The sequence below is a fragment of the Carassius gibelio genome, chromosome A18, assembly GCF_023724105.1.
Source record: "Carassius gibelio isolate Cgi1373 ecotype wild population from Czech Republic chromosome A18, carGib1.2-hapl.c, whole genome shotgun sequence".
Lineage (NCBI taxonomy): Eukaryota > Metazoa > Chordata > Actinopteri > Cypriniformes > Cyprinidae > Carassius > Carassius gibelio.
Genome location: NC_068388.1, coordinates 28892857 through 28918844, shown reverse-complemented (window position 1 = coordinate 28918844; position 25988 = coordinate 28892857). Strand labels below are relative to the sequence as shown.

Below are 25988 nucleotides of genomic sequence, written 5' to 3'. Positions count from 1 at the left end.
TAAGACCTGTAAGATTTTAATAGAATAATAACTAGCAGCAAAAATGGCTAGATTCACATTGATTATATACTTGATTAATTAAAACCTTACTAATAAAAATCTTCCACATATTCTCCCCTTTGAGACTTAATTAGTCTCACATTTGATTATTCTTATCCAGAGTGCTACTCCATAATCCAGTCATATTAGTTACACTACTTAGTGACTAAATAAGTCACATTGTATTATCACCAGTGACTAGATTATGAAATTCCACTCTGAGGGATTACTGGACCAAACATCTCTCTCCTTTTTTGACTAGGAGCAAGTAAAAGATCCAGTCTCCCTAATTCCTTCTTTAATAGTACACAATGTTAAAAGCGTGAGCGTGCAATTGGTTCAGCACTTGCCTGTGGTTATCACAGTTATGTATAAAAGACATAAAATGCATACATTACATTAATAATTGAATATCACATGATTATAAAAGTTGATCTTCAGCTCAGATACCTTATGTATCGTAGAGAGCCTCCCTGGGCCAAAGTTCAACTGGCACTTATATCCAGGGAATGGTTCACCCTTAGACATCTTCATCATCCTCAATAGATCCACAATAGAACTATCGTCAAAATTTGCTCATTTAAGTTCAGTTTGTTTAGCCATCCTTCATAATATTCCTCCAGACTCCTTTCAATGATCCTTTGTTGATTATTCGGGACTTTTATCACTTCCATTTGCTTAACAGTAGCATTGACGATTAATGATCTTAATAAAGGTAATACACAGCAAAATAATAATCCTCCTATTAATATGGCAACTCCTAAAAACATTCCTAGTTTAACAAACCATGCTCCCCATGCTCCAAATTTCACATCAATCCAATCCCAAATGTGTTGGTCTCTTCCGGCATTTGCTGTAATTTCATTTCTTAATTTTTTAATTTTTGTCATAACTTCACTGAAAGCTCCTCCAGGGGCGGTGTTATTTGGGATAAATGTACAACATTGATCTCCAAACATAACACAAACTCCTCCCTTGTCTGCCAAGAGCCAATTAAGAGCTTGTCTGTTTTGCCATGTCATTCTACTTGTTGCATGCACTTGGTCGCCTAATAAGGTTAAGGCCTCATCAGTATAATTAATGAATCTTTGTTGATTATAATAGATATAATTAATCCACTCTGTATTTTTGTTTGGTGTGATCCAAACCAGGATTGACTCAAAACCTTATTTTATTTCATTTCTTGCCTTGAATTTATTAGGAATTCCTCTTGGCTGTCCAATTGAGTCTAAATATACATTGGGGTCTGGCTCGTATCCTCTTTTAGTTCTATTGTCTTGTTTGTGCTCTGTTCTGTTCCCCATTGTGCCATGCTAACTTCTTGAAGTAACCGTACTCTTACACATATACCTTTTCATCCAACTGGTAAAGAAGGCAATAATATTTCACCTCCACAGATCCAAAAGAAATCTGCTATTAATAATGATTGATCTTCATAAATTTCTGTTGGAGGTAAGGCTATAGTTGGACTTTCACATTTTTCAGGTGCTATCTTACTTCCTTTAGTTGTTCTGAATGCTAAAAGTTCTGGAGCTCTAGAAGGAACTCCTGATTTCCAAGAATTTTTCTTATCTATATACAGTACCAATTAATAGCACATCTTCCTTTGAATTTACCCACATCTTGGGTTCCTTTTGGTTTATGGAAACACTCATATTCTTGTTTATAATCTATGCTATACCATTTTGGAATCTCTACTTTTTGTTTTTAAATTTTTATATTTTGACCTATATCTGAATACTGACACCAGGATCCCCAGAGTGGTCTAAAGAAATAATCTGTTAATTTAGGATTTCCTAAAAATCCAAGGCATTCAGCAATACAATATGGCCTGGTAAAATCTGTTAAATGACAAAAGTTTCTCCCAAATTGGGCACATTTTTGGTAGTCATATGGATTTGGTATGGCTATTACTTTGTTTAACGGAGATTTGGAGCACAGCAAGCAATTTTCTTTTCCTGTTTCTTTAGCTGTAAAGGCTGCCCATTTATACCATTCATTATTTTGGGCTGTATCCCATAATGCATCAATTTGACTAACGTCTTCATCACCTTGAACATCATAATCAATGTTGATGATTTTTGATTATCATTTGTTCTGTTGAGTTGATCACATTGTCACTTTTGTTCAAAGGTTGTAAAGTCAATTGAAGGGAAGTCAGGTTGCTTTCTATCGGTTGAGTCTGAGTCTGCATTATGAGATGCATTAGGCATAGGATGGTCTTCAGACATGTTGTCAGACTTATTCTCTGTCCTCTCCAGTTTGTCTGACAGGAGGAAAGAGCTCTTGACAGTTTGCACTTCATCATGTGTCTCTGATTCTTCCTCATTGCTCTCTCCTGCATTGTCTGGTTGTCTGTTTTCCTTTCTTTCTGCCTTTCCTGTGGGAACTCTAGTACAGTGGTTTAGATGATACCAGGTTGTGCTTCCCTCCACTTGGACTGCTGTTGGAGTAGCTCTCACCAAAGTGTAGGGTCCTTCTCTCCTGGGCTCATTCCATTTTCTCTGGAATACCCTCAGATAAACTTGGTCCCCTGGAACAACTGGACGGGCAATCTCCGATTCCTCACTGGGCTCTTTTCTTTTTTCCTGTAAATAGATAGCTTTATGTATGGCAGTTAGTTTCTTCATATAAGAGCAAAGTTCCATTTGTAATTGTTCTAGAGGCGGTCCTTTATAGGAACCTCTACAATATGGCACAGGCATGGGTCGACCCGTAAGCATTTCATGCGGTGTTAAGTGCGTGTTCCTGTTAGATTGCATGCGATAGCTCATTAGTGCGAACGGTAGTCAGGCCCGTCATGACAAGGCAGGCAAACCAAGCAATTGCTTGGGGCCCCGAGCTGGCCTGGGGCCCCAAGACAACGACTGGTTAAGAATAAAATGAACGACACTGTGAGAGCGCCCCTTTGATCGTCAATGCAGTAACTTGTAATGACACTGTTATCGGGATCCCCCTCAAGGGGGCCCCTCTCAGTAGTCACTGACAGCAGCCAGCCAACCATGTGATCTCTGCTTTTTTTTTTCGAACGGAAGGAATATGGTTACTGTAATATGGTTTTTAACGGGATAAGGAATACGCAGATCAGAAATCGCATACTGCAAGGAGTCAGCGGTGTTTTGATTTGAGGTCGGGGGCAAACTTAAAGAGAACGTCATGGCATTTGTCCATTGCAAGATAAAGCTTGTATACCACAACTAGGACCCTATGATTTCCGCGATGCAGAAAACACGGAGGGAATCGCGGAATCCAGTCATAAAAACGGAATTTACAGTTTAACGCAGAATGACACGTAATTTGCCAAATTTTGAATGAATTAATTAAAAATAGGTATTTGCACTTACATCAAATCACGATATGGACGAATATCTGTAAATATTAACCCGAATCCTGTATGTTCTGCGTGTCTCTGTTAATGAATGGAACAGAAGTGCGACTTCATTCTTTAAACACATGGAAGCGCTTAATTTTCAATAATTAAAAGATAAATTAATGTTTGGTGTTTAATGTTTAATGGGCATCTCAGAAAATGCTTTATTTAAAACCCCAACTGAATGGCACTTAAATGCACTTAATTCATCTGTCAACATTATTGTCATTGTTCAAAGTACAAGTACAGACAGAGAAACAATGGGTAATAATTAAATGTTTATTTGTGATGTATGCATTGCATTCTATGCATTTAAAAAATAAAAATATTTTTTTTTCTAAAAAAGGAAACTTAGTTGTTCATTTTAAGACACCCAGAAGTCTTATTTTCTCTTGCATAATTAATATTGCACTTTAATTAAGCAAAAACCCATTTTATCCGATTACTCAATTAATCGATGGAATTTTTGGTAGAATACTCGATTACTAAAATATTCGATAGCTACAGCCCTAGATAAAAGTGGCATAGCAAATAGCATGCTATACTATTCCACCGTGATAATCTATTTACCAAATGGGGGTTAGGAAAACCACACAATAAATTCTGTGCATCAAACATTAGCTTGGGATGTTTTTAAGCATAGGTAGTGAAAGCAGCTGCCTGCATCCCTTCCCTTATAATATCAAAATATGGAAATGCTAACGTATCTTTAAGTTTTCGGTAAACTTTATAATAAGTAAAAATACTGTTTGCTAACAGTTAAATGACAATTAACTAAAGATTAATGAACTTATCAATTTACCATCTATTAACGATTGTTATTATAAAGGGTCTTCCATCTAACTTAGTTAGCAACTATGGTTTTGGGAAACACACCCCTGAGCTGTTAATAGTGACCTCTTTCAATATGCTAACAGTGAAATGGTAAAACGTACTTCACAGGTAATTTCAGATTTTTGTTTCAATTATTTTCCCAGCTACACCATCAGCTTCATCCTCAGCATCAACGGATGCATCACTTCTCAGTGCTGATGTTTCCTCTATTTAGCACAAGGTACCATAAGCTCTACAATTATAGCTGATATCCTCATTATTATTAGAAGAAAAAAAAACAGTGCAAATCACTATTGGATTCCCACCAAACAATTTTTTTCAAGCAGTATTTGCACTGTAAACCTTTCTTTTTATTTATATAATGTGTGGGTGAACTTAAACTATATGGCTATGCTGTGGTTCCTGTAGGCTTTGCATGCGTGCTGGGGGTTGGGGGGCCTCTATGTCCATTTTGCTTGGGGCCCCCAAATTCCTTCAAACGGCCCTGGCGGTATTGCATCAATCCAATTAAGTTTAGTACTTTCACATATTTTGTTTATTTTGGCCTTGATAACTCCATTAACCCTCTCCACTAACCCTTGTGACTATAGGTCTATAAACGCATCCTAGTCTCTGTTTTATTCTTAATTGTTGCAACACTTGTTTCACAGTTTTTTGTATGAATGCTGACCCATTATCTGAACTTATTTCTGATGGAATTCCAAATCTAGGAATTACCTCTCTTGTTAGAAATTTAATTACTGTTCCTGCTCCTAGATCTGCGGATGGTACCGCCTCCACCCATCTGCTAAACCTGTCTATGATAACAAGCATCCTATTGTCTTTGCCAATTTTCCAGACAAGGGGAGATGTGAAGCATATTTCAAATTAATGCACGTTAAATTTGCCCCCGTATCTACCAAAAATGGAAATGGTTCTCCCTCTATTTTAATCTGCATAATAGGCTCTTGATCAGCTTTTGTTGTTAAAATTGGAAGCTGACTCTCCCCGTTAGGATTCTCTGGGCACCCCTAATAGCCTGGATTGGGACCTCCCCAAGGGTTTACTGGGCCCTGCACTGGACCCTGAGTAGGCTGTTGCCAGCTCATCTCCCTTCCACCATGAGGTTGCTGTGGCCATTGCTGAGTTGGACAGTCAGCTTTGATGTGCCCAGGCTGTTCACAGCCCCAGCACAATGGTGGATGCCTGTCTCTGCCTCTGCCTCTTTGCTGTAAGGGGTTTTTTCTCCATCCCATTTGTCCTGGCTGTTGAGTATAAACATTTATTATGGCCACAGAGTTTAAGTGTTCATTTGGAGGGACTGCTGTAAGTGGGCTTGACTGAATAGTAGGTTGTAGAGCAATTACTGGAGGCATTATAGTCATTTGTTCTGCTGTTGCATTTGTTACTGAAGCTTGAATATTTTTCTTATTTTTCTTTGTGAGTTCTTCAAGCTGTAATTGAGTTAGTTTACGTTGTAACTCTTTCTCTTGACTTTCAAGTTTTAGTTAATTTTTTCTTTGTTGTTCCACTGCATGAGACACATGGTCACAAAACTCTTTGTGTGTTTTAGAAGTTAAACCGACCACATCCTCCAGCTTGCTTTTTACTGCTGGCGGCATAGCATCAATCACAGCTTGTCTAAACAATGTTGACATTAATGGGTCTCCCTCGGGATCCCCCTCAGTTTCTTGTTTCCACCTTTTCAGTTGTTTCTGCACATAAGTGGTTGGATTCTCTGAGTCTCCTATCTCTTCTCCTTTCAGTGATTTAGGATTCAGTCTGATAGGATACTCCGCACGCAATGCCTGCCATACTGCTGGGCGGAATGCATCAAAAACAATCCCATCCATATTGTGAGAGTTCACTGCTCTGTTTAGAGTCGTTGTAAGAAGAATTTCATCCATTTTTGTTCCTCCAATAATTTTAGCCAGCAGTGCTTTAACATCTCCCACTGACAATAGCTTTCCCATTGTTTCCTCTTCAAACATTCTAATCCATTTCCCCGCCCCTCATGAATATCAGGAAGGCGAGTGACAAGCCCCTCGAGGTCCTGTGAAGCCCAGGGGACATACTGTCCCTGCTCACCCTTGATTAAAATTGGGAGCTGTGCGGCCAGTGGTCTAAGTGTCCCTTTATCTCTGCCCTGTTCCCATTTACCGTTATCAAATAACTCCTCTGCCTGATTCTCCTCCTCACTACCATAGAACAACTTACTCTTTCCTCTTTCCAACTTATTTACCTCTCTAATATTTTCCCTGATTCTCTAATTTTCTCTTCCATTTCTTCTTCCAAAGCTTGTACTTGTGCTACAATATCTCTATCTTTCCTCATCTTTCTTTCTAATCTTTCCTCAAACCAGGTTTTATCTTCCTGATTAGCTTTCATTTTTTCTAATGCTGTACATGCTTGCCTGTAACAATCCAGTTGCAAACTTTCTGCACTTTCCTTTCTGGGTTGCCTCTGTGTTTTTACAGCTGGCTTCTCTTTATCATCCATCTCTAACTGCCCTTCTAACTCTAGTTCTCCTGTTACCTCCACTGTTCCCTTGAGTATTGGGAACTCTCCTTGTACTGGCAGATAGGGGGGAGGCTCTGAAAATAACTTTTCTTTTCTCATGTTATCTTTCTCTGCCCCCTTCAGGACTTTCCTGGCCTTTTTTATACTCTTCAACATATCCTCACCTTCTTTTTTAAACAGAGCAATTACTTTCTCTTTTTCCCTCTTTGTTTCTCTTTTTTCTCTTTTCATACTGATGCTTTTAGTTTTATAGTTTTTTATCAGAGTTTCCATTTCCTCACACAATGCTACATCAAATGTCCCTTCCTTTGGCCATTTTGTCATCATATTTTTTGTTCTCTTCTGCCATTTTTTTTGAGATTTTGTTTATTTGCTCTTTACACAGTGGATATTTTAATCCAATTATTTCCACTGGTGTGGCTGCCATATCTTTATTTATATTATTACCACCAAAAATCAACTTTTTAGTTTTATAGTCACTTGGTTACAATCTCTTCTTTTCCTTTCACTTAATTTAACTATTTTTTACCCATTTCACCCAACTTTTTATTCTTTACTATGTGTCATACCTTTTTGAATTTAGTTTTTTATTTTATCTCATGCTTTACACTTTTTTTATTTATATTATTATTTGACTGTCTTTATTTTATTATCACTTTTTAGATATCTATTTCTAACAATAATTCTTTATTTTTATTTTTTACTTCTTTTTCCTTTTTTGTCCACCCATGTAATACAACTTTAATGTGGAAACTTCCTCCCTTGCTCTCACTCCCACTGCACTGGGTTCTTTATTGAGCCAGAGTGCTTATTCTTGCATACTTTTTCCCTTTATCTAAGGGATAATCAGTAATTAATTGTCCTTTTATTATCAAGGGTCATCATACATTCATCCCTCTCAAGTGGATCTGAGTCGAGTCCAATTCTAGACCAGGTCACACCGAAGTGACGGTCCAGGAACGGTGCTCAACCCTTACCCACCCAATACGGAATTTATTTGTTCATACATTCATCATCGTTCACACATTCATTCGTCCGGACACAGTTACATCCACACAACAAAACACAGCTCTTCCTAGAGCTCGCTCTTCCTAGAGCTCGCTCTTCCTAGAGCGTCCTTAAGGGCCCACCTATTCTGACATTCAAGAATTTTCACTTTATACTTTCTCAAAGCGGTATCCGTGGGGCTTTTCCTCGCGATTCCTTAACTAATCTGCTTATCCGTTTATCACTGTCCTTCCTAGGTCCAGCTCTCCAATAAACACAGACCATTGCATACAATGTCTTTCTGCCTACACCATCTTTGTTTTAAATCAAGGTTACCTTCCAAGGCTTTCCTATTAATAAACTAAATATGTGCATGTTATTTCTTCTGGAGTAAAACCCCTTTTTCAATTTAGATTTCCAAATTTAGAAAAATAATAGGATGAGTAGATTTTAAGTGTCCTTACCACTCAGAACTGACCTCAACCAACACAAACGAATTTTATAAGCAAAAATGCTTACCTTATTTTATGGTGGCCACCCGGTTGTGTTGATCATCGGTCAGCTCAAAAGCGGTTGTCCACTCTGCTACTCTTATCCAGTCCCATCTGGGGTGCCAAATCTGTGGTGTCTTTTGCCGGTTCTCCGAAGAATCAAACTCAGTCAGGGATTTTTCTCTCAGAAGAAAAGACTTTATTTTCAGCAAAACAAAGCCGAGAGCTCCTTGCAAGGAGATCTCTGAAATGTTATCTGATATCTCCTTATATACACTATATGGGGCGGTTCCTTATAGTCAAACTTTTCCTTTCGACTACACTTTTCATACATCCCTAGAGAGGAGAGGCCCTCTGCTTGATTTATTCTAAACACAGGCCCTGGATGTATGTCTGACCATGTGTTTCTCATCAGTTTTGTACATTCCAAGCCGTAGGCAACTTTCTATTAGATTTTAGACCTATAAGATTTTAATAGAATAATAACTAGCAGCAAAAATGGCTAGATTCACATTGATTATATACTTTAATTGATTAATTAAAACCTTACTAATAAAAATCTTGCACAACTGGAAATCCTCACAGATACCATTTATCTCTAAGAAAGAATGATTGTGAGGATACCACCTTTTCCAGTATCTTGGATAGAAAAGGGAGATTTGAGATCGGTCTGTAATTTGGGGTCAAGTGTTTTTTTTTTTTTTTTTAAATGAGAGGCTTAATGACAGCCATGTATATGTACACTTGTTTGTACAGTGCTTGTACATGCTTGGCCCCTTAATATATAATAAACTTGGTTTCAAATAATAATATCAATGAAAGTGTTTAATACATTGCTGGCACATCACTAATATGTTTATACCATGTTTTAAGTTGGAAGGATGTTTTATCATCACTAGCATGTTTTAACATGTTGCTATCAGGTTTTAGCATTTTTACAGCATGCCTTAGCAAGTCACCAGCAGTACATTCCTAGTAAATTTTAGCACATCACAAATTTTACACAAACCACACTGATAGTTACAACCAAACATAACACCAAGTATAGGATTCTGAATCACATTTCAGCAAGGGCCTGGTTACGCTGCAATAGCTGTGGGAGACATGAATTCTGCTCTCTACCAGAAAATTCTATATGAGAATGTCTGGTCTTCAGTCTATAAGCTAAAGCTCTCACATATATATATATATATAATATTATTATTATTATTTTTTTTTTTTTTTCACATCAACCTGATTTCTCTGTTTAGGTTGTGGACATTCCTGAGGAGCTCATTGAAAGTCATGACCTCACAGTTGACTTTATTCTAACTCCAACAAGAATCATCAAAACTGATTGCACACACCCCAAACCACAAGGCATCATTTGGTCAAAGGTATCTATATCTACATTGTCTTAAAATTATGTGAAATATACAGTGGGGAAAACATTTATGTGATCCCCTACTGATTTTGTAAGTTTCCCCACTTACAAAGAAATTAAAGGTCTGTAATTGTTTACGGTAGCTTAATTTTACATAGAGACAATAGAGACAGAATATCAACCAAAAAATAAAATAAAAAAAAGGTCTGAAATTGATTTGCATTTCAGTCATTGAAATAAGTATTTGATCCTCTACCAACCAGCAAGAATTTTGGCTCCCACAGACTGGTTATGTGCATTTGTGGAACACAGATTATTCCTGCCACTTTAAGAAGTTATCCTAATGCCAGATTATTAGGTGTATAAAACACCTGTCCTCACAATCTGTATCTTCCATTCCAACCTCTTCTGCCACCATGGGCAAGACCAAATAGCTGTTAAAGGATGTCAGAGACAACATTGTAGAGCTGCACAAGGCTTTAAAAAAAAAAAAAAAAAAAGTGACGTGACATTCTGCCAAGTATGGTGACCCATACTCAGAATTTGTGCTCTGCATTTAACCCATCCGAAGTGCACACACACAGAGCAGTGAACACACACACACATGCTGCGGCGCCCGGGGAGCAGGTGGGGGTTCGATGCCTTGCTCAAGGGCACCTAAGTCGTGGTATTGAGGGTGGAGAGAGCACTGTACATGCACTGCCCCCACCCACAGTTCCTGCTGGCCCGAGACTCGAACTCACAACCTTTCGATTGGGAGTCCGATTCTCTAACCACTAGGCCACGACTTCCCCAAATGGACTAAAAAACAATCAGCAATGAACTTGGTGAGGAGGAGATAACTGTGGGCTGGATTATTTGGAAATGGAAGAAATACAAAACAACCATCAGTCAGCCTGGGTCTGAAGCAAGGTCTTGCCTCATGGGGTAAGGATGATAATGAAAGGTGAGTAATCAGCCCCAAACTACACAGGAATAGCTTGTTAACGATTAAAAGACAGTTGGGACCACAGTCAAGTCACTTTTATTTATATAGTGCTTTAAACAAAATAAATTGCTTCAAAGCAACTAAACAACATTATGAAAACTGTGTGTCAATAATACAAAATGATAGATTAAAGGCAGTTCATCATTGAATTCAGTGATGTCATCTCTGTTCAGTTTAAATTGTGTCTGTGCATTTATATGCAATCAAGTCAATGATATCGCTGTAGATGAAGTGACCCCAACTAAGCAAGCCAGAGGCGAGGGCGGCAAGGAACCGAAACTCCATCGGTGACAGAATGGAGAAAAAAACCTTGGGAGAAACCAGGCTCAGTTGGGGGGCCAGTTCTCCTCTGACCAGACGAAACCAGCAGTTCAGTTCCAGGCTGCACAAAAGTCAGATTGTGCAGAAGAATAATCTGTTTCCTGTGGTCTTGTCCTGGTGCTTCTCTGAGACAAGGTCTTTACAGGGGATCTGTATCTGGGGCTCTAGTTCTCCTGGTCTCCGCTGTCTTTCAGGGCAATAGAGGTCCTTTGTAGTTGCTGATCCACCATCTGGTCTGGATACATACTGGATCCGGGTGACTGCAGTGACCCTCTGATCTGGATACAGACTGGATCTGGTGGCTACGGTGACCTCGGAATAAGAGAGAAACAGACAAATGCCGTAGATGCCATTCTTCTAATGATGTAGCAAGCACGTAGGGTGTTATGGGAAGTGTTCCCGGTTCCGGTTTACCTAATTAATGCAGCCTAAAAATCCTTTAACTGTTTGGGATATTAAAAGCATATTAGTATGTTATGTGTAAACCAGGTTAAAGAGATGGGTCTTTAATCTAGATTTAAACTGCAAGAGTGTGTCTGCCTCCCGAACAATGTTAGGTAGGTTATTCCAGAGTTTAGGCACCAAATAGGAAAAGGATCTGCTGCCCGCAGTTGATTTTGATACTCTATGCAAAAGAATGTTGTGGTCAATTGTGTCAAACGCAGCACTAAGATCCAATAAAACTAATAGAGAGATACACCCACGATCAGATGATAATAGCAGATCATTTGTAACTCTAAGGAGAGCAGTCTCAGTACTATGATATGGTCTAAATCCTGACTGGAAATCCTGACATATACCATTTTTGTCTAAGAAGGAATATAATTGTGAGGATACCACCTTTTCTAGTATCTTGGACAGAAAAGGGAGATTCGAAATTGGTCTATAATTAACTAGTTCTTTGGGGTCAAGTTGTGTTTTTTTGATAAGAGGCTTAATAAAAGCCAGTTTGAAGGTTTTGGGGACACATCCTAATGACAATGAGGATTTTATAATAGTCAGAAGAGGATCTATGACTTCTGGAAGCACATCTTTTAGGAGCTTAGATGGTATAGGGTCTAACATACATGTTGTTGGTTTAGATGATTTAACAAGTTTATACAATTCTTCCTCTCCTATAGTAGAGAATGAGTGGAACTGTTCCTCAGGGGGTCTATAGTGCACTGTCTGATGCGATACTGTAGCTGACGGCTGAATGGTTGCAATTTTATCTCTAATAGTATCGATTTTAGAAGTAGTTCATAAAGTCATTTTTAACACATATGCAGGTCATCGATTCATGGGTTAAATTCAGCCTGGCGCCAGTCTGGCTGGACTTAAATTATTTTACGATACCCGTGCGAGCCTCAAAGGAGAAATGAAAACCCCCAACCAAATTCCTGAACACAAAAAGAAACCTTTCTTAGAAGTTCCTTACTTTCATCATTTTATTAATATGTATTTTAAATATGTTTATGGATTGCATAAAATGGTTAATCCTTGTTATATGAAGAGTATAAGTTGCTAGCTTATACTTTAGGAAATGTCTCTCCTCACTTTAACTTTCTCAAAGAGAGCCATGTTTCTGCAACCCCCACCCCTGCAGGTCGTAAAACTTTACGACCACCCTGGACAACAGGACAGGAGAGAAGCCAAATCACTGGTTTCTTTTCCCAATGCATTCTAAACCATTACCTTTTTGTTTTTATGTTTTCTAAATGTATTACGTATTTCTTTTTGGTACATTAGATGTTTCCCATATAAATTGGGACTATCTGCAGTGTTATCATGTGTTAATCAAATCTTTAAATGTGTGTAATTCTGCATTTAAATGTAACTTCATGTTTTGATCATTTATATATATATATATATATATATATATATATATATATATATATATATATATATACTGTTTGGTGTTTTTGAAATCGTCATGCTTTGACAGACCAATTTATCTAGAGCAAAGTAATGAAAAATGTATTTAATCTGGAATTACGAACTTGCTAGAATATCCCTGATGAAATCGGACAAGCCCTAAATCACTAGGGGGTTGTTTCCACAGAGACAAAGAAACTTTTCCCCCGCTTCTGATCGCGGACGTTCATTGGCTGCTTACGCAAAAAGAGGCGTGAACCATCCCAAGCCATAAGAACCGACCGGACAAGATCCGCTTCTCTTCTCTTCTTCTCGTTCTTGGTTCTCGGATACGCTGCTCTCATGTGCAACCCTCGGCGCCGCCTTGGACCGCGCTCATTTCGCCGTCCCCCTCAGCACAGGGACTGAGGAAAGGAAAGCCATTTTCATGGCTCCTTTGGAAGATTTCGTTTTTGTTGTTTGTTTTCTTTTCTTTACTAAGTTTATTCAACTATTCACCTCTCCACACAAGGAAGACGAATTCTGGAACATTGTTTGTTGAACCTTTCCGCCTCTGGCACACGCACGCTGTTTTTAAAAGGACCAGCGCACAAAGCGTCACAAAAAGACCACGCTCACGCACGATGGGCCATGCAAGTATCACTTTTCTATGGAGATTTAAATGCTGCATTAAAGTGTTGCTATGATCTGATTGTTGTTGGCTTCCAAAAAGGTTACTGACTGATTTTCATACCTGAGCTCATTCTGTGATCTCTCTCGCTTTCTCCATTTCTCTCTCTCTCTCTCTCTCTCTCTCTCTCTCTCTCTCTCTCTCTCTCTCTCGCTCGCTCGCTCTTTCTCTCTCTCTCTCTCTCTCTCTCTCTTTTATTTGGATTCCGTTATGTCTTGTATAAAGGTTACTGTCTGTATTGTCGTACGCATATTTACTCTGTGTGATGTGTATTTTCGATGTATCACTAGTTGAATTATTAAAAACCCTATATTCATGATTGGCTTGGACTCCACCCCTCTTACATTACGAGTCACTGAGATGGTTGATCTTTAGCTACAAGCTTTAAATTTAGAAACTAAATTTATCATAAGGATAGGATAATGTTTTCATGGCCAGAGAATATTTTTCCTTGAATTATAAGGAGTGATAACTTTGTTGAAAATTGATAGGTCAATCTGGTTTGCTGGACAAACCACTGTTTGATTTACAGTAATTTACAGTAAGAGATATCACAATAATTGATATGAAGAATGGAATATTGACATTAATGATGCCCTGTAATTAGTTATTGGTATAGACAATTGAGCTATTTTTCATAATCAATAAAATTAAATGTAACTGTCATCTGAGATATATATTAATCATATTCCTGATTAATTATTCAAATTCCCTATATATCATTTGATTTGAATTACTATGTAAAACTCATTGTTGTTACGTTTTGGTGGAGATAACGCGGGCATTTCAAACGTCGATTTGTGAGCAATCAATCTGTGTATATGGTTTTTAATAATTTCTGCACGTGCGCTATGAAATTATGTAACGTTACTTGTGAGATAAGTCGCAAGACGCGAACTTACTCCTAACTGACTGAGGCAAAAAGTTAGGTATTTATAGAAACTTAACAGTATAGTCACTGTTATTTTTAATGAAAGTAAACTGCAGTATAATGTTAAAAGTATCCTGTTAAGAAAGACCAAAATCTTTTTACAGTGAGAACATTTTAATATGAATAATTAAAAGATAAAGAAATCTTTTATTAGTTGCAACATGTAAATCTGAACATGAGCGATGTTCCTCTGATTCAGTTAAAAAGGCCTTGCTTATAAAATATCGTTATTGAATTTGTGGTGAACCACATGATATTCAAAAAAATAAAATAAATAAACGATAAAAACTCCTGGTCTAAAATTGGCTTAGCTACCCGATTTTTAAACCTAAAACATTTAAATCATAAGTGCTATTTTGATAAATGTCTATTGGAGTCAACAGATGGAAAATTCCTGTTTTGTTACATTTGTTTTGGAAGTGAACGGATCCTTCCTTCACCCTATGTTTAATATGTATAATGTATAAACTTTCTGTTTGTTACTTGTGATTTTTGATGCAGAAAATCAGCCTGACAAACGATCAGATAATTTCTAAGTCATATTGAAATTGTAATTCCGCTATCTAAACACCAGAGGGAATTTGTGGTTCAGAAATTTCAGGTTACGCCCTGCTTTCTGATTCCAGCTTGCATGGGTGCAAAGTCGCCATCCTGTGGCCGTTTCAGATAATGCGTTCTGATTGCTAATTTCTAATCTCCTGTGATGTATTTGAATTAGATGTTTAAATTCTCGATAATTATTTGCATTTACAGCTTTGCTCCTGCGAATATTATTACAGGGAAACAAAATAATTTTCCCTGCCTTTGACTGTTTACATTTACTTTGAGTTTGGTTCAAACATGATTTGAATTAAAATGTAATTGTTTAATAGTGGAAATCTAGATGTTTCAGGTCAACTACTGATTGACCCACTTAGAAGGTAAGCCATCTAGTGGCAGTCTCCTGTTAAATCGACTAACAGACCTCTGTCTTTTCCATTCTGTTTTGAATTGCATGTCCACTTTTACCCTTTTTGATTAATCTCACCCTGTTTAATTAATTTCATAATTATTGTAGCAGAAATGAGTCGAACTAGACAAATCAAAGAGTCTATCAGAGCTGTGTGCATTGAAACGAGAGCCGAACTCCTCAGGAAGTCATAAATCAGTTCTAGTGCCACAAGAACCAAGCAAGATGACCAACCAACCAACTTGTTCACACAACAGCTTTCAACATTAACACCAATAGAACAATTATTGACAATTTTAATTCGAAGAAGAGATTGTCAAATTTATTGTTCGTGATTGAAATGCAACGCTGGACATCACATGTAAACCCAGGAGATCAAGTTAAATACTTGCCTTGACTTCCCCCCAGCCAGCAGAACCAGACTGAAATTCCTAAGGGGGAAGGGCTTTAAACCTTTGTCTCCACAGAAAAGTCCCTTTGCCAGAGAATGGCAAAGAAACTGCTTTTTATAAATTATATATGGACCAGAAAGAACTCAAAAAGACTTATAAATGAATCGTTCCATTGCTTAACTCCATATTCATTTATGTGTAACCCACACATTTGACTATCATGTATAATCACTTATTGTGTATGTCTTTTGATAACTATAGGATACATAGTCATGTCTAGTATTGATATAATCGAATTTTCTTGCTTGATGTTGTCCTGACAATCATTTATTTGTAAAATATATCATAATCATGTTATAGGAATCATGTCCAAAATTAGACCCTGTGAGGCAAGAACCACATGCTTGGTAAGATAAAAAAATGATTTATGATACCCAGACCCAAGACCATATCTGATTGGTCAAGGCAACATTTGAGGGGTGGCCAACAAGGAAGTTTAAATACTTTGGACCCCATGAAATTTTGCTTTTAGTTCTAGCATTGCTTGTGCTATCAGTCATGCCTTGCTTTTAGTCTGCTTTTAGTCCCTAGCTGCTGCTATTAGCCATGTCGGCTTTTAGTTCCAGCCTTGCTCGTGCTATCAGTCATGCCTGCTCTTAGCTTTTAGCTTGTAGCTTTGCTACCTAGCTTTAGCTTGTAGCATCTAGCCATGCGGTTAGTCATCATGGTTCTTTGAGCGCGTTTCCAGCGTGCCTGCCTGCTGCTACTATGTCACGATGAGAAGGAACACAACCTAGTCTCGTCAAACTTTATTTCTTTTCTTTTCCGTTTGAGAGTTTCATGTTCTGAGTTAAGTTTTGTAACGTCGAGTCTCCGACGCCTGACCTCGGATGCCGGTTCAACTTCGACCAGCGCACACGACTCTGCACTTTCAGCCAACGCCCAACAACCACGGGCTTCCCAAGACGTCACTTCACTACTGAACTTCCAGCCAATCAGCGACACCGGGATACCCCTTTCAACGGGAGTCCCTTTCACAGGAAACGAAGGCAACGTATCCCCAGATATTTTTTGTGCTGGTGTATCTAATATAATTTTAGTCACATTGAGGAACTCAATGCAAGGGCTAATTACGTGATTGATGGTTGTTCATGTCTATGCAATTAAACGTATTGCTGTAAACTCGGAATTCCATATTTCCATTCTCTTAAACTCATATTTTCCTAACTTTCGATCTTCCTGCAACTTGTGCGAATGTGTGAGTGCGTGCGTTTATGTGTTAGATTAGTTTATATGTCTTAGATTTATCTAATAAAGCCTTATTCATATTGAAAAGAGACGTATCTTGTGTTTTGTGCTTACAAGTTAATGTCTTAAACTGCCGATCTTGTTACTATGCTAATTGATAGTGTTTTCACTATAGTTTGGATATTAGTATCTAGCGCAGATTTGATGTTAAACGGCTCGTTCACTGAACCGCAGGCGTGTCTCCGTGAACAGCCGTGAAACAGTGATTCTGTTCAAATTCCCTTTAAAATCTTAAATGATTCCCTTTGAGCTAAATTGACCTGTTTCCCTTACATTATTAATGATAACTAACAAGCTATCATGGGTTATTTTAGGATATTATTCCGATTTTCCTTTTAATTCTTACATGCTTATTTTAAATGTTGATTTAAACCAGTTTTTAATTTTTAATTTGAATTAAGTTTTCTGCTCAGCAGGTTAAAGACAGAGAAGCAGTACTCCAGATAGCCCACTCACCTGTTGGCCCTATCTTAAAACCTAGCAGTAGGCTTAGGCCTCCTTATTCTCACTAACACATTGTGTTTCTATTGTTGTTGTCTCATTTCAAGTGTTGTGTTTCACTTTGATCTTTTTCTATCCCCTGTTCTGTTGTGATTTGTTTCTTTCATTTCACATAGAGACAGTAACTTGTGAGCCACCAACACAAAGTTAAATTGTAGAGCCAACCAGCAGCCGGTGTCATCACACGACCCGCTAGGCTACTGCCTGTCAAATCTCCATTTCAGGTCCTTCATTGACCCAAGTTAATTGGCTACTTAACTGTCTGACTGTTTGCATCAGTTAGCCCCAATATTCTCATAAACGGCACAGCCCGTATGAATATAGCTCGTTAAACGTAGAACGAACTTGAATTGGTCTTTTTGTGTGTGTGTGCTGTGCTTCTCTCAGCGACAGAGAGTCAGGATGTTCCAGGCATCCAGTCCAGCAGTCCACAGGGGCCACCTCTCGACATGGTTAAAGCAGTGACGACCCCCTTCCTGCCCAAAGACGCCAGTAACCTGCAGCACCCAGAGCAACTAGACACCGAGCTAGATGAACTGATGGCACGCGATCCAAACCAAAGCGACTACTACAAAGAACTCGCCAGGATCTTCGGAAGCCTAGTTCACATTCTCGTCGCCCAGGCACGGCTCAGTGAACGGAGCAACATCGCGGAGGAGGCCTGGCAGGACCAGGCCCCAACCCAGAGTCATCTTGATCAGCTCCTCCTCGAGACCCAGAACCAGCGCGAGAAAGAGGACGACATAGATCTTCGCAAGATCTTCGCCTTGACACAGATCAAAGAGAACAGCTGGAGAGAGAAGCCAGAAAAGAACTCAACAAAAAACTCCAGCCAGGTGACGCTCTCCTAAAAAGAGCAGAGACTGAACTGAAAGAAAGAGACTATAAAACCTGGGCCTGCAAAACACACTTGCAAGCGGCCCGAGCTAAATTCAACAAGCTTATTCTGCAGAGAGACAAGCTCCAAGATGAACGTGACACTGTTCACACAGAACTGAGACAATCTCACAGATTACAGAGTGGCTGGATCGGAGAAACGCACACCACAAAGCTTCTCCCGGCCCGCCACTCCAACCCTTTCAGCCAAGAACCCAGAGCTGAAAAAGGGGGTGTAAGCTCACAGCTCAAGAAATCACCAGCCAGCTTAGAAGAACATCTGTCAACAACGGAGGGGAGAGAACCCTTCCAGAGAACGCATGTCACCAAACCCTGCACTGCTCACAGAGAACTTCACAAGCTAGCCAGAAGCATTTCTACATTCAATCCAGATCCTGCAGGAGGACATGACGTTCATGCTTCTTTACAAGCCATTGACTTTCATTTGCAAACTGTCGCCAACGTGACAGAGGTGAACACATTGTACCTGTTAAAAATCACGTCCAGCCGTGATGTGCATTGTTTTCTGGATCGTCAACCAGAGACTGTCAAAGTGTACTACCAGCAACTGCTACAGACTTTGATTCTTGAATTCTCTGATCCAAACTCAGACCATGGGCTCCTTATTGCTATGGACCTCAAACAGGGCCGATTTGAAAACCCACAGAATTTCTGTAGTCAGCTATGAAAAGCCTACTTCCGAGCATGCAACGAACCAGGTATGGAACAGGATGTCAACTTAAAAACTCTGTTCCTCCTAAACCTACATGCCAGTTGGAGTTTTCATCTCAGAGTCCCAGCGTGTCCACGTAACAGGACTACACAAGAGTTACGGAACTTAGCCCACAAAGCTTGCACCAAGCAAAAGACTATTTGTGAAAAGACTGTGAAAAACCCCAAAGTCTCTGTCTCTGAGCACTGCTTGGAGTTAACCCTGAGCCCACATGAGAAAAACACAATGCAGCCACGTCTGAGACAGCAGAGATCCTGAGGGTGCTGAAAGATCTTCTTCACATGAAAACTCACAAGGAAGATGAGCCAAGCACCCAGAACACTGCCCGTCATCTACAGACCACAGAGCTAACTGTCACAGCACAAAGTGACAACAACACCCAAGCTCCACAGCCAACAGCTGCACACCCTGAACGAGACAGCACAGGTCCTCACACCAGGTACCACAAACACAAGGTACCAGAAAATGCTGTTTTGACTACCTGCCTTCGCAGCGAGCTACACAAGGTCCTCACCACCCACCGATCGTCACACCTGCCCTGATGCCAACATTCCTGGGCAGCCTTGTCAAAAAGGGGGTGGGCCCGAAAAGGAGTCAACAGGGAAGACCTGATCGACACAGGATCAAACCTGATGGTGATCTCATCTCACCTTTTCAAAAGACTCCAATTTGAAGCTAAGAGACAAGATCGAACTCTTACACCTCAAACTTATGAACTGAATGTACAGGTGTACAGACAGAATGACATCCAGTTTGAACAGGTTGTTTCCATTCACCTGACAATCGTTCCGATGAGTCTAATACATCCCATGTATGCCCCACCAATGAACACTCTTACATCTCTCATTGACAAAGACCTGCTAGAACACTTTGACCCTTTTCTGAACTTCAAACAGCTAAAAGACTTTGCTCAAGTGCGAGAACCTCTTTCTCTCCAGCCACACAGGTTGCTAGAGCCAGACTGTCAGGTCACAGAGGTCACGGAAACTCCCACAGAACCAGCCGGTCAGGTCACAGAGGTCACGGGAACCCCAGCAGCTAGCCATGAGTACAACGCCCTAACGACAAGCTCATGTTCATGCCTCTGTACCTTAGTCAACAAACAGGGTACGGTGGTACCAGCTTACACCAAAGGGGTCGCTGTTCGGCTCAACCTGCAATGTGGTCAAACTTTACAACACATGCTGGGTTTCTTCCAATCCTCACCTGAATGTGTGGAACTCGGACTCACACTTGCAAACAACAAGCATGTCAAACACCAACACCTGTTCCAGCAATGTGATAACATCACAAAAACACACAATGTGATCGTGTACTGGAAGAAGGTAAAAGGACACTCGAAGCTACCATGTCTAGACAAGGACTTTAAAGATCACACTGACACACTTGCCAAAACTGGCACACCAAACAACATTCTGTGGTCACTCCCAACCCACCCACCCACATTCAAGGTTGAAATGATTACACACAGCATAAGAACTTTACTTGCTAAACTGCCTACATCAGAATCGCTTACGCTGGCTCCGTTGTCTACACAGACCAACATAGCGGACATGCGGGCTTCTGAAACCTCGATAATGACTTTGCTTTACCACCTCTCAGACCCCTCCATCCACCCTGGCAACCAGTCTACACTCACTGACAACCACGCAGCACCAGAGCCACTGACAAAACACTGAGGCAAGCGTCATGCCAGCAGCAAGATGTGGCAAAACATGGGCGAGGACGAGCTAAACCCAGTCGCCGCCCACTAAGCAAAGAGGCTGCCCTGTCCAACCAAAGACAGCCCTGGTTTGTTTCTTTCTCCCCTTTCTCTCTCTCTCTCCCTATTATCTGTACCAGGATGCTGCTGTGGTTTGCCGTGCCCGTGCTGTCAGCCAAAGAGAGGACAGCTGCCACCGCGAAAACCGCTGAGACTCCTGACCACCGATGACAGGGCACACTACCCCAGGACTGTAACTGAATACAGATGTACAAGGTTCCGATGGAGAGAGGACTCCCTCACTCACACTGAGGCCGATGTCAAACACATGTTCAGCCAACATGAGAAAGTGACTGTTACACAAATGGAGTTAAGTGGACACCACCACCGCTCCAAACAGTTCCCGGGAGCTTTGCTTAGAGCCGCTGCTGCCGCCAGAATGTTTAACATTATGTCCAGTGTCAATGCAGCGAACCAGACCGTAAACTCCTTGAAACCACTGTTTACTGTCTTCCAGAAGGACTTTACCCAGACTCAGCTGTTTACAGCGTTAACAACAGACATGCTGTGGGAGGTTAGCTCCTCCAATGACAGCCTAACCACGAGTAAAACCCCACCATACATGACACCCTTAAGCCTTTTGTTAACTGTGCTGTCTTACGCCATCACCATGCCAGCTGACCTGCTACAAATACACCTGGCCAACTCTCTGGATAGCGCCTTCCTACGGCACGTCAACCCCAAACAGAGAGAAGTGAACGTGCTCCTGAACCAACCCAAGCCAAGTCTACAGACCTAAAGACATTGTCAGTGTCAGGATGTGGAAAAGCAACAGCCACACCAAAACACACATTCCAAATGTGGTGGCCTACCATGACAGCGACACAGAGCTGTACCTGGCCCCAAACATGCACATGTGTGCTTTGTCCAAAGACATTCATTATCTCTGCCTTAGCAAACCCTTCCTCAGACACAACTCTGAAGGAATCTGCGAGCTGCAACCCTGGGTCAGCGATACGCGCTGCCCTGCCGAAGCCAAGCCTCGTACACAAGTCACAGAAACGCAAGCAGAGATTGTGGGTAACAGATGGCTCGTCAACACTCCTGTGCGCTCAGCTACGCTGACCTACGACCAGCATGACACCGCCACCCGTGCCAACCTGCTTGACCAAGTACTGAAAGGTACCGCCCAACACATTGACATTACTCCTGTCGACACAGCCCTCCAAGCACGGCCTCGACAGCCCGCTCTGAACCCGTCATCTGCGGTCCGAGCCTGGACTGCTGCCGACACTGCACGGTGCATCTCCACCATCATTGGTCCCGCCCTGACTCTTGGCGTGACTGTTATGCTAACTCGTCAGCTAACACAGCAGCTTGTTGTACGGTGCTGACTTTTTGTTCATTTTAGTACAATGCAGTACGTTCTGGAACGCAGTTTTTAAATTCTTCAATCAGCAAAAGTTCTCGCAAAGAATTATAGTCAGTTACCTTGCACGCTTTTATCCACCGATCAAATAAAATTCCCTTTTCACGAACAAACTCGACATACGTTTGAGACACTGCCTTCTTTGTGGTACGAAATCGCTGTCGATAATGCTCAGGCACCAATTCATATGCCCGTAGAATTGCGGTTTTCACGGCATCGTACTGTACGCTTTCCTTTAACGAGAGAGATGCACACACCTCTTGCGCCTTACCCGATAGTTTACATTGTAACATTAGTGCCCAAACTTCGTTTGGCCATCTTAAAGCAACTGCAACTCGTTCAAAAGCTTGAAAATATGCTTCAACTTCCTTCTCACAGAAGGGTGGAACAATAGAGATATTTTTAACAACATCAAAATGAGTTGAGTTCCGATGCGGTATCAGTCGAGACAGAACTAATACTCGAATTTGATGGACCTGCTGGGGTCTCAGAATTACCCTTCAAACTAGATGTTTTAAAAGTAGATTTTTTAGGTACCTCTGCTACAGCCTGCAACTCCAACTCCCGCAGTCGCACTTTTGTATCTGCATCAATTCGATACATCTCGATCTGACGCTTCAAATCATCTTGTCTCGCCTGAGCTCTATCCTGAGTCTCCCATTGTAACCGTGCTAAACGTAACTTTAAACGTGAATCTGAACTAACTACCGGTGACGACTGTGTAGAAAGTGAAAGAGGTTCAAATTTAGGCATTGAAGACGACGGACCTACCTCCGCACCAACCTCAATCAATGGAGTGACTGGATCACCAGTCAACACACGTAAGGGAGGACTTCCTGCAGCCGGTGCCGCCAACTCCGCTGCTGCAACAGGAACAGTTTCCATAGAAGGAAATACCCCCTTATTAGTCAAACTAGCCACCAAACAAGCTTTTAACGCTTCTTTACGCAGTGTTCTAGAGATAGAAATCTCATAATGTTAAGCAATGAGAAACAAATCATTTTTCCGACAAATACTTCAACACTAATACTTCAACACTAGGTTGATCTATAAATTGACTCAACTCAAAGGTTGCCATCTTTACAAGAAGACAAAAGAAAACCCAATGTATAAGCAATAAGGAATACACCAACGCACTCCGGTCCTACTTACCTAACCATCAAGCTAACTATAACCTAACTAGTCTTCAGAGGGTACCGATTAAGAGATTACTCTCTCCCCCGGAATACCTCCAAAAACAACAAACTAAAATAATAAAGAAAACAATAAACAGCAAACCGTCGTCAGGACTGGCGCTAGACACAGCCCTGCTGGCTCACTCTTTCTAACCGGAGAATACGTAGGATCACCCCCAATCTGCTCCACAGAATCCAATTCAGGATCAATCAACCTTAAAAGAAAAATCAGGACAAGATCCTGGACGAGCCCCCATTTATGTTACGAACCCCTGTTATAAAATGCTCGTTGAGAAAGGGGTCCACAACATAAGAGGAGACATGAGGCCAACAGCAATTTAACCATTTATTTTTGGACTAATAAATGATCACTCAATCTCACATCTCTCATTCACCTCAACTCTCCACATGTAACAATAACAATTAAACTATACCCAAGTCAAAGAATATACTCAACAGACACTGACAAATAGATCAAACCAAATAAACATCAAATAGAACACAGCTTTCTTCGGAGGCTGGACATCATGATGCACACAACATTCACCGGTGAATGGAATTCACTGCTGCCTGCTTCATTCTGGTTCACCCTTCTCTTATATACTCTAGTTGAGCCATCAGAGAAACAGGACACAGGTGTGAAGGGGCGGAGCCTAACACTCAGAAGAGAAAAGACTAATTAGATCACAAACGAACAAACAAATACAGATTCAACACTCAGAAGGCTTAGGCCGTAACAGTGACCTTCATCCTATACAGGATACTCAACGAGATGCAAACCTCTACAGTCAAACTCACGACAACTGTGGCTGGAGGTCTCCGATGGAATCCCCGGAAAGGGGGTGCCAAGTCAAAGACAACACCGAACCTCATCAAGCTGAATCTTCAGCTTCAGGACCCACCTGCTACATGACCATCACGATTCACCTGCATCTGCCCATCCTGATGATTGTCGTCCAATGATGTCCACACAGGGACTTCATCTGACGTAAAGGGGGAGATGTAACACAAATGCAGGTCATCGATTCATGGGTTAAATTCAGCCTGGCGCCAGCCACTGAAGAGTATAAGTTGCTAGCTTATACTTTAGGAAATGTCTCTCCTCACTTTAACTTTCTCAAAGAGAGCCATGTTTCTGCAACCCCCACCCCTGCAGGTCGTAAAACTTTACGACCACCCTGGACAACAGGACAGGAGAGAAGCCAAATCACTGGTTTCTTTTCCCAATGCATTCTAAACCATTACCTTTTTGTTTTTATGTTTTCTAAATGTATTACGCATTTCTTTTTGGTACATTAGATGTTTCCCATATAAATTGGGACTATCTGCAGTGTTATCATGTGTTAATCAAATCTTTAAACGTATGTAATTCTGCATTTAAATGTAACTTCATGTTTTGATCATATATATATATATATATATATACTGTTTGGTGTTTTTTTAATCGTCATGCTTTTGAAAGACCCTCGGCGCGGCCTTGGGCCGCGCTCATTTCGCCGTCCCCCTCAGCACAGGGACAGAGGAAAGGAAAGCCATTTTCATGGCTCCTTTGGAAGCTTTCGTTTGATTTTCATACCTAAGCTCATTCTGTGATCTCTCTCGCTTTCTCCATTTTCTCTCTCTCTCTCTATCTCTCTCGCTCGCTCGCTCGCTCGCTCTCTTTCTCTCTCTCTCTCTCTCTCTCTCTCTCTTTTATTTGGATTCCGTTATGTCTTGTATAAAGGTTACTGTCTGTATTGCCGTACGCATATTTACTCTGTGTGATTTGTAGTTTCGATGTATCACTAGTTGAATTATTAAAAACCCTATATTCATGATTGGCTTGGACTCCACCCCACTCACATTACGAGTCACTGAAAGGTCTGATCTTTAGCTACAAGCTTTAAATTTAGAAACTAAATTTATCATAAGGATAGGATAATGTTTTCATGGCCAGAGAATATTTTTCCTTGAATTATAAGGAGTGATAACTTTATTGAAAATTGATAGGTCAATCTGGTTTGCTGGACAAACCACTGTTTGATTTACAGTAATTTCAGTAAGAGATATCACAATAATTGATATGAAGAATGGAATATTGACATATTAATGAGTAAGTTACAGTGCCCTGTAATTAGTTATTGGTATAGACAATTGAGCTATTTTTCATAATCAATAAAATTAAATGTAACTGTCATCTGAGATATATATTAATCATATTCCTGATTAATTATTCAAATTCCCTATTTATCATTTGAGTTAATTACTATGTAAAACTCGTTGTTACACATTACTGCTGTGGTGTTGGGAAATGTCAACACTTGTTGAGGCTTTATTTTTTGTTAATTTAGCAATTAATTTAGTATTGAATGAATACCTGGGGTTATGTTTGTTTTCTTCTAAAAGAGAAGAAAAGTAATCAGATCTAGCAGTTTTTAATGCTTTTCTGTAGGATAGGTTACTTTCTCGCCAAGCAATACGAAATACCTCTAGTTTTGTTTTCCTCCAGCTGCGCTCAATTTTTCAGGCTGCTCTCTTTAGGGTGCGAGTATGCTCATTATACCATGGTGTCAAACTGTTTTCCTTAACCTTCCTTA

General features: G+C 40.3%; 1 protein-coding gene across 3 annotated transcripts in view; it reads left to right on the top strand.

Annotated features, from left to right (window-relative positions):
* mthfsd (methenyltetrahydrofolate synthetase domain containing) overlaps positions 1-25988 on the top strand; it is a 162246-nt gene that overhangs the window by 119683 nt on the left and 16575 nt on the right. For 2 of the 3 annotated variants that reach the window (XM_052531245.1, XM_052531243.1), the window contains one exon: positions 9471-9596. The exons of the other annotated variant lie outside the window; for it this stretch is intronic. In XM_052531245.1, coding sequence (XP_052387205.1) covers positions 9471-9596 — 126 coding nt within the window. The remainder of the gene's footprint in view (positions 1-9470; positions 9597-25988) is intronic. 3 annotated transcript variants of the gene reach the window in all.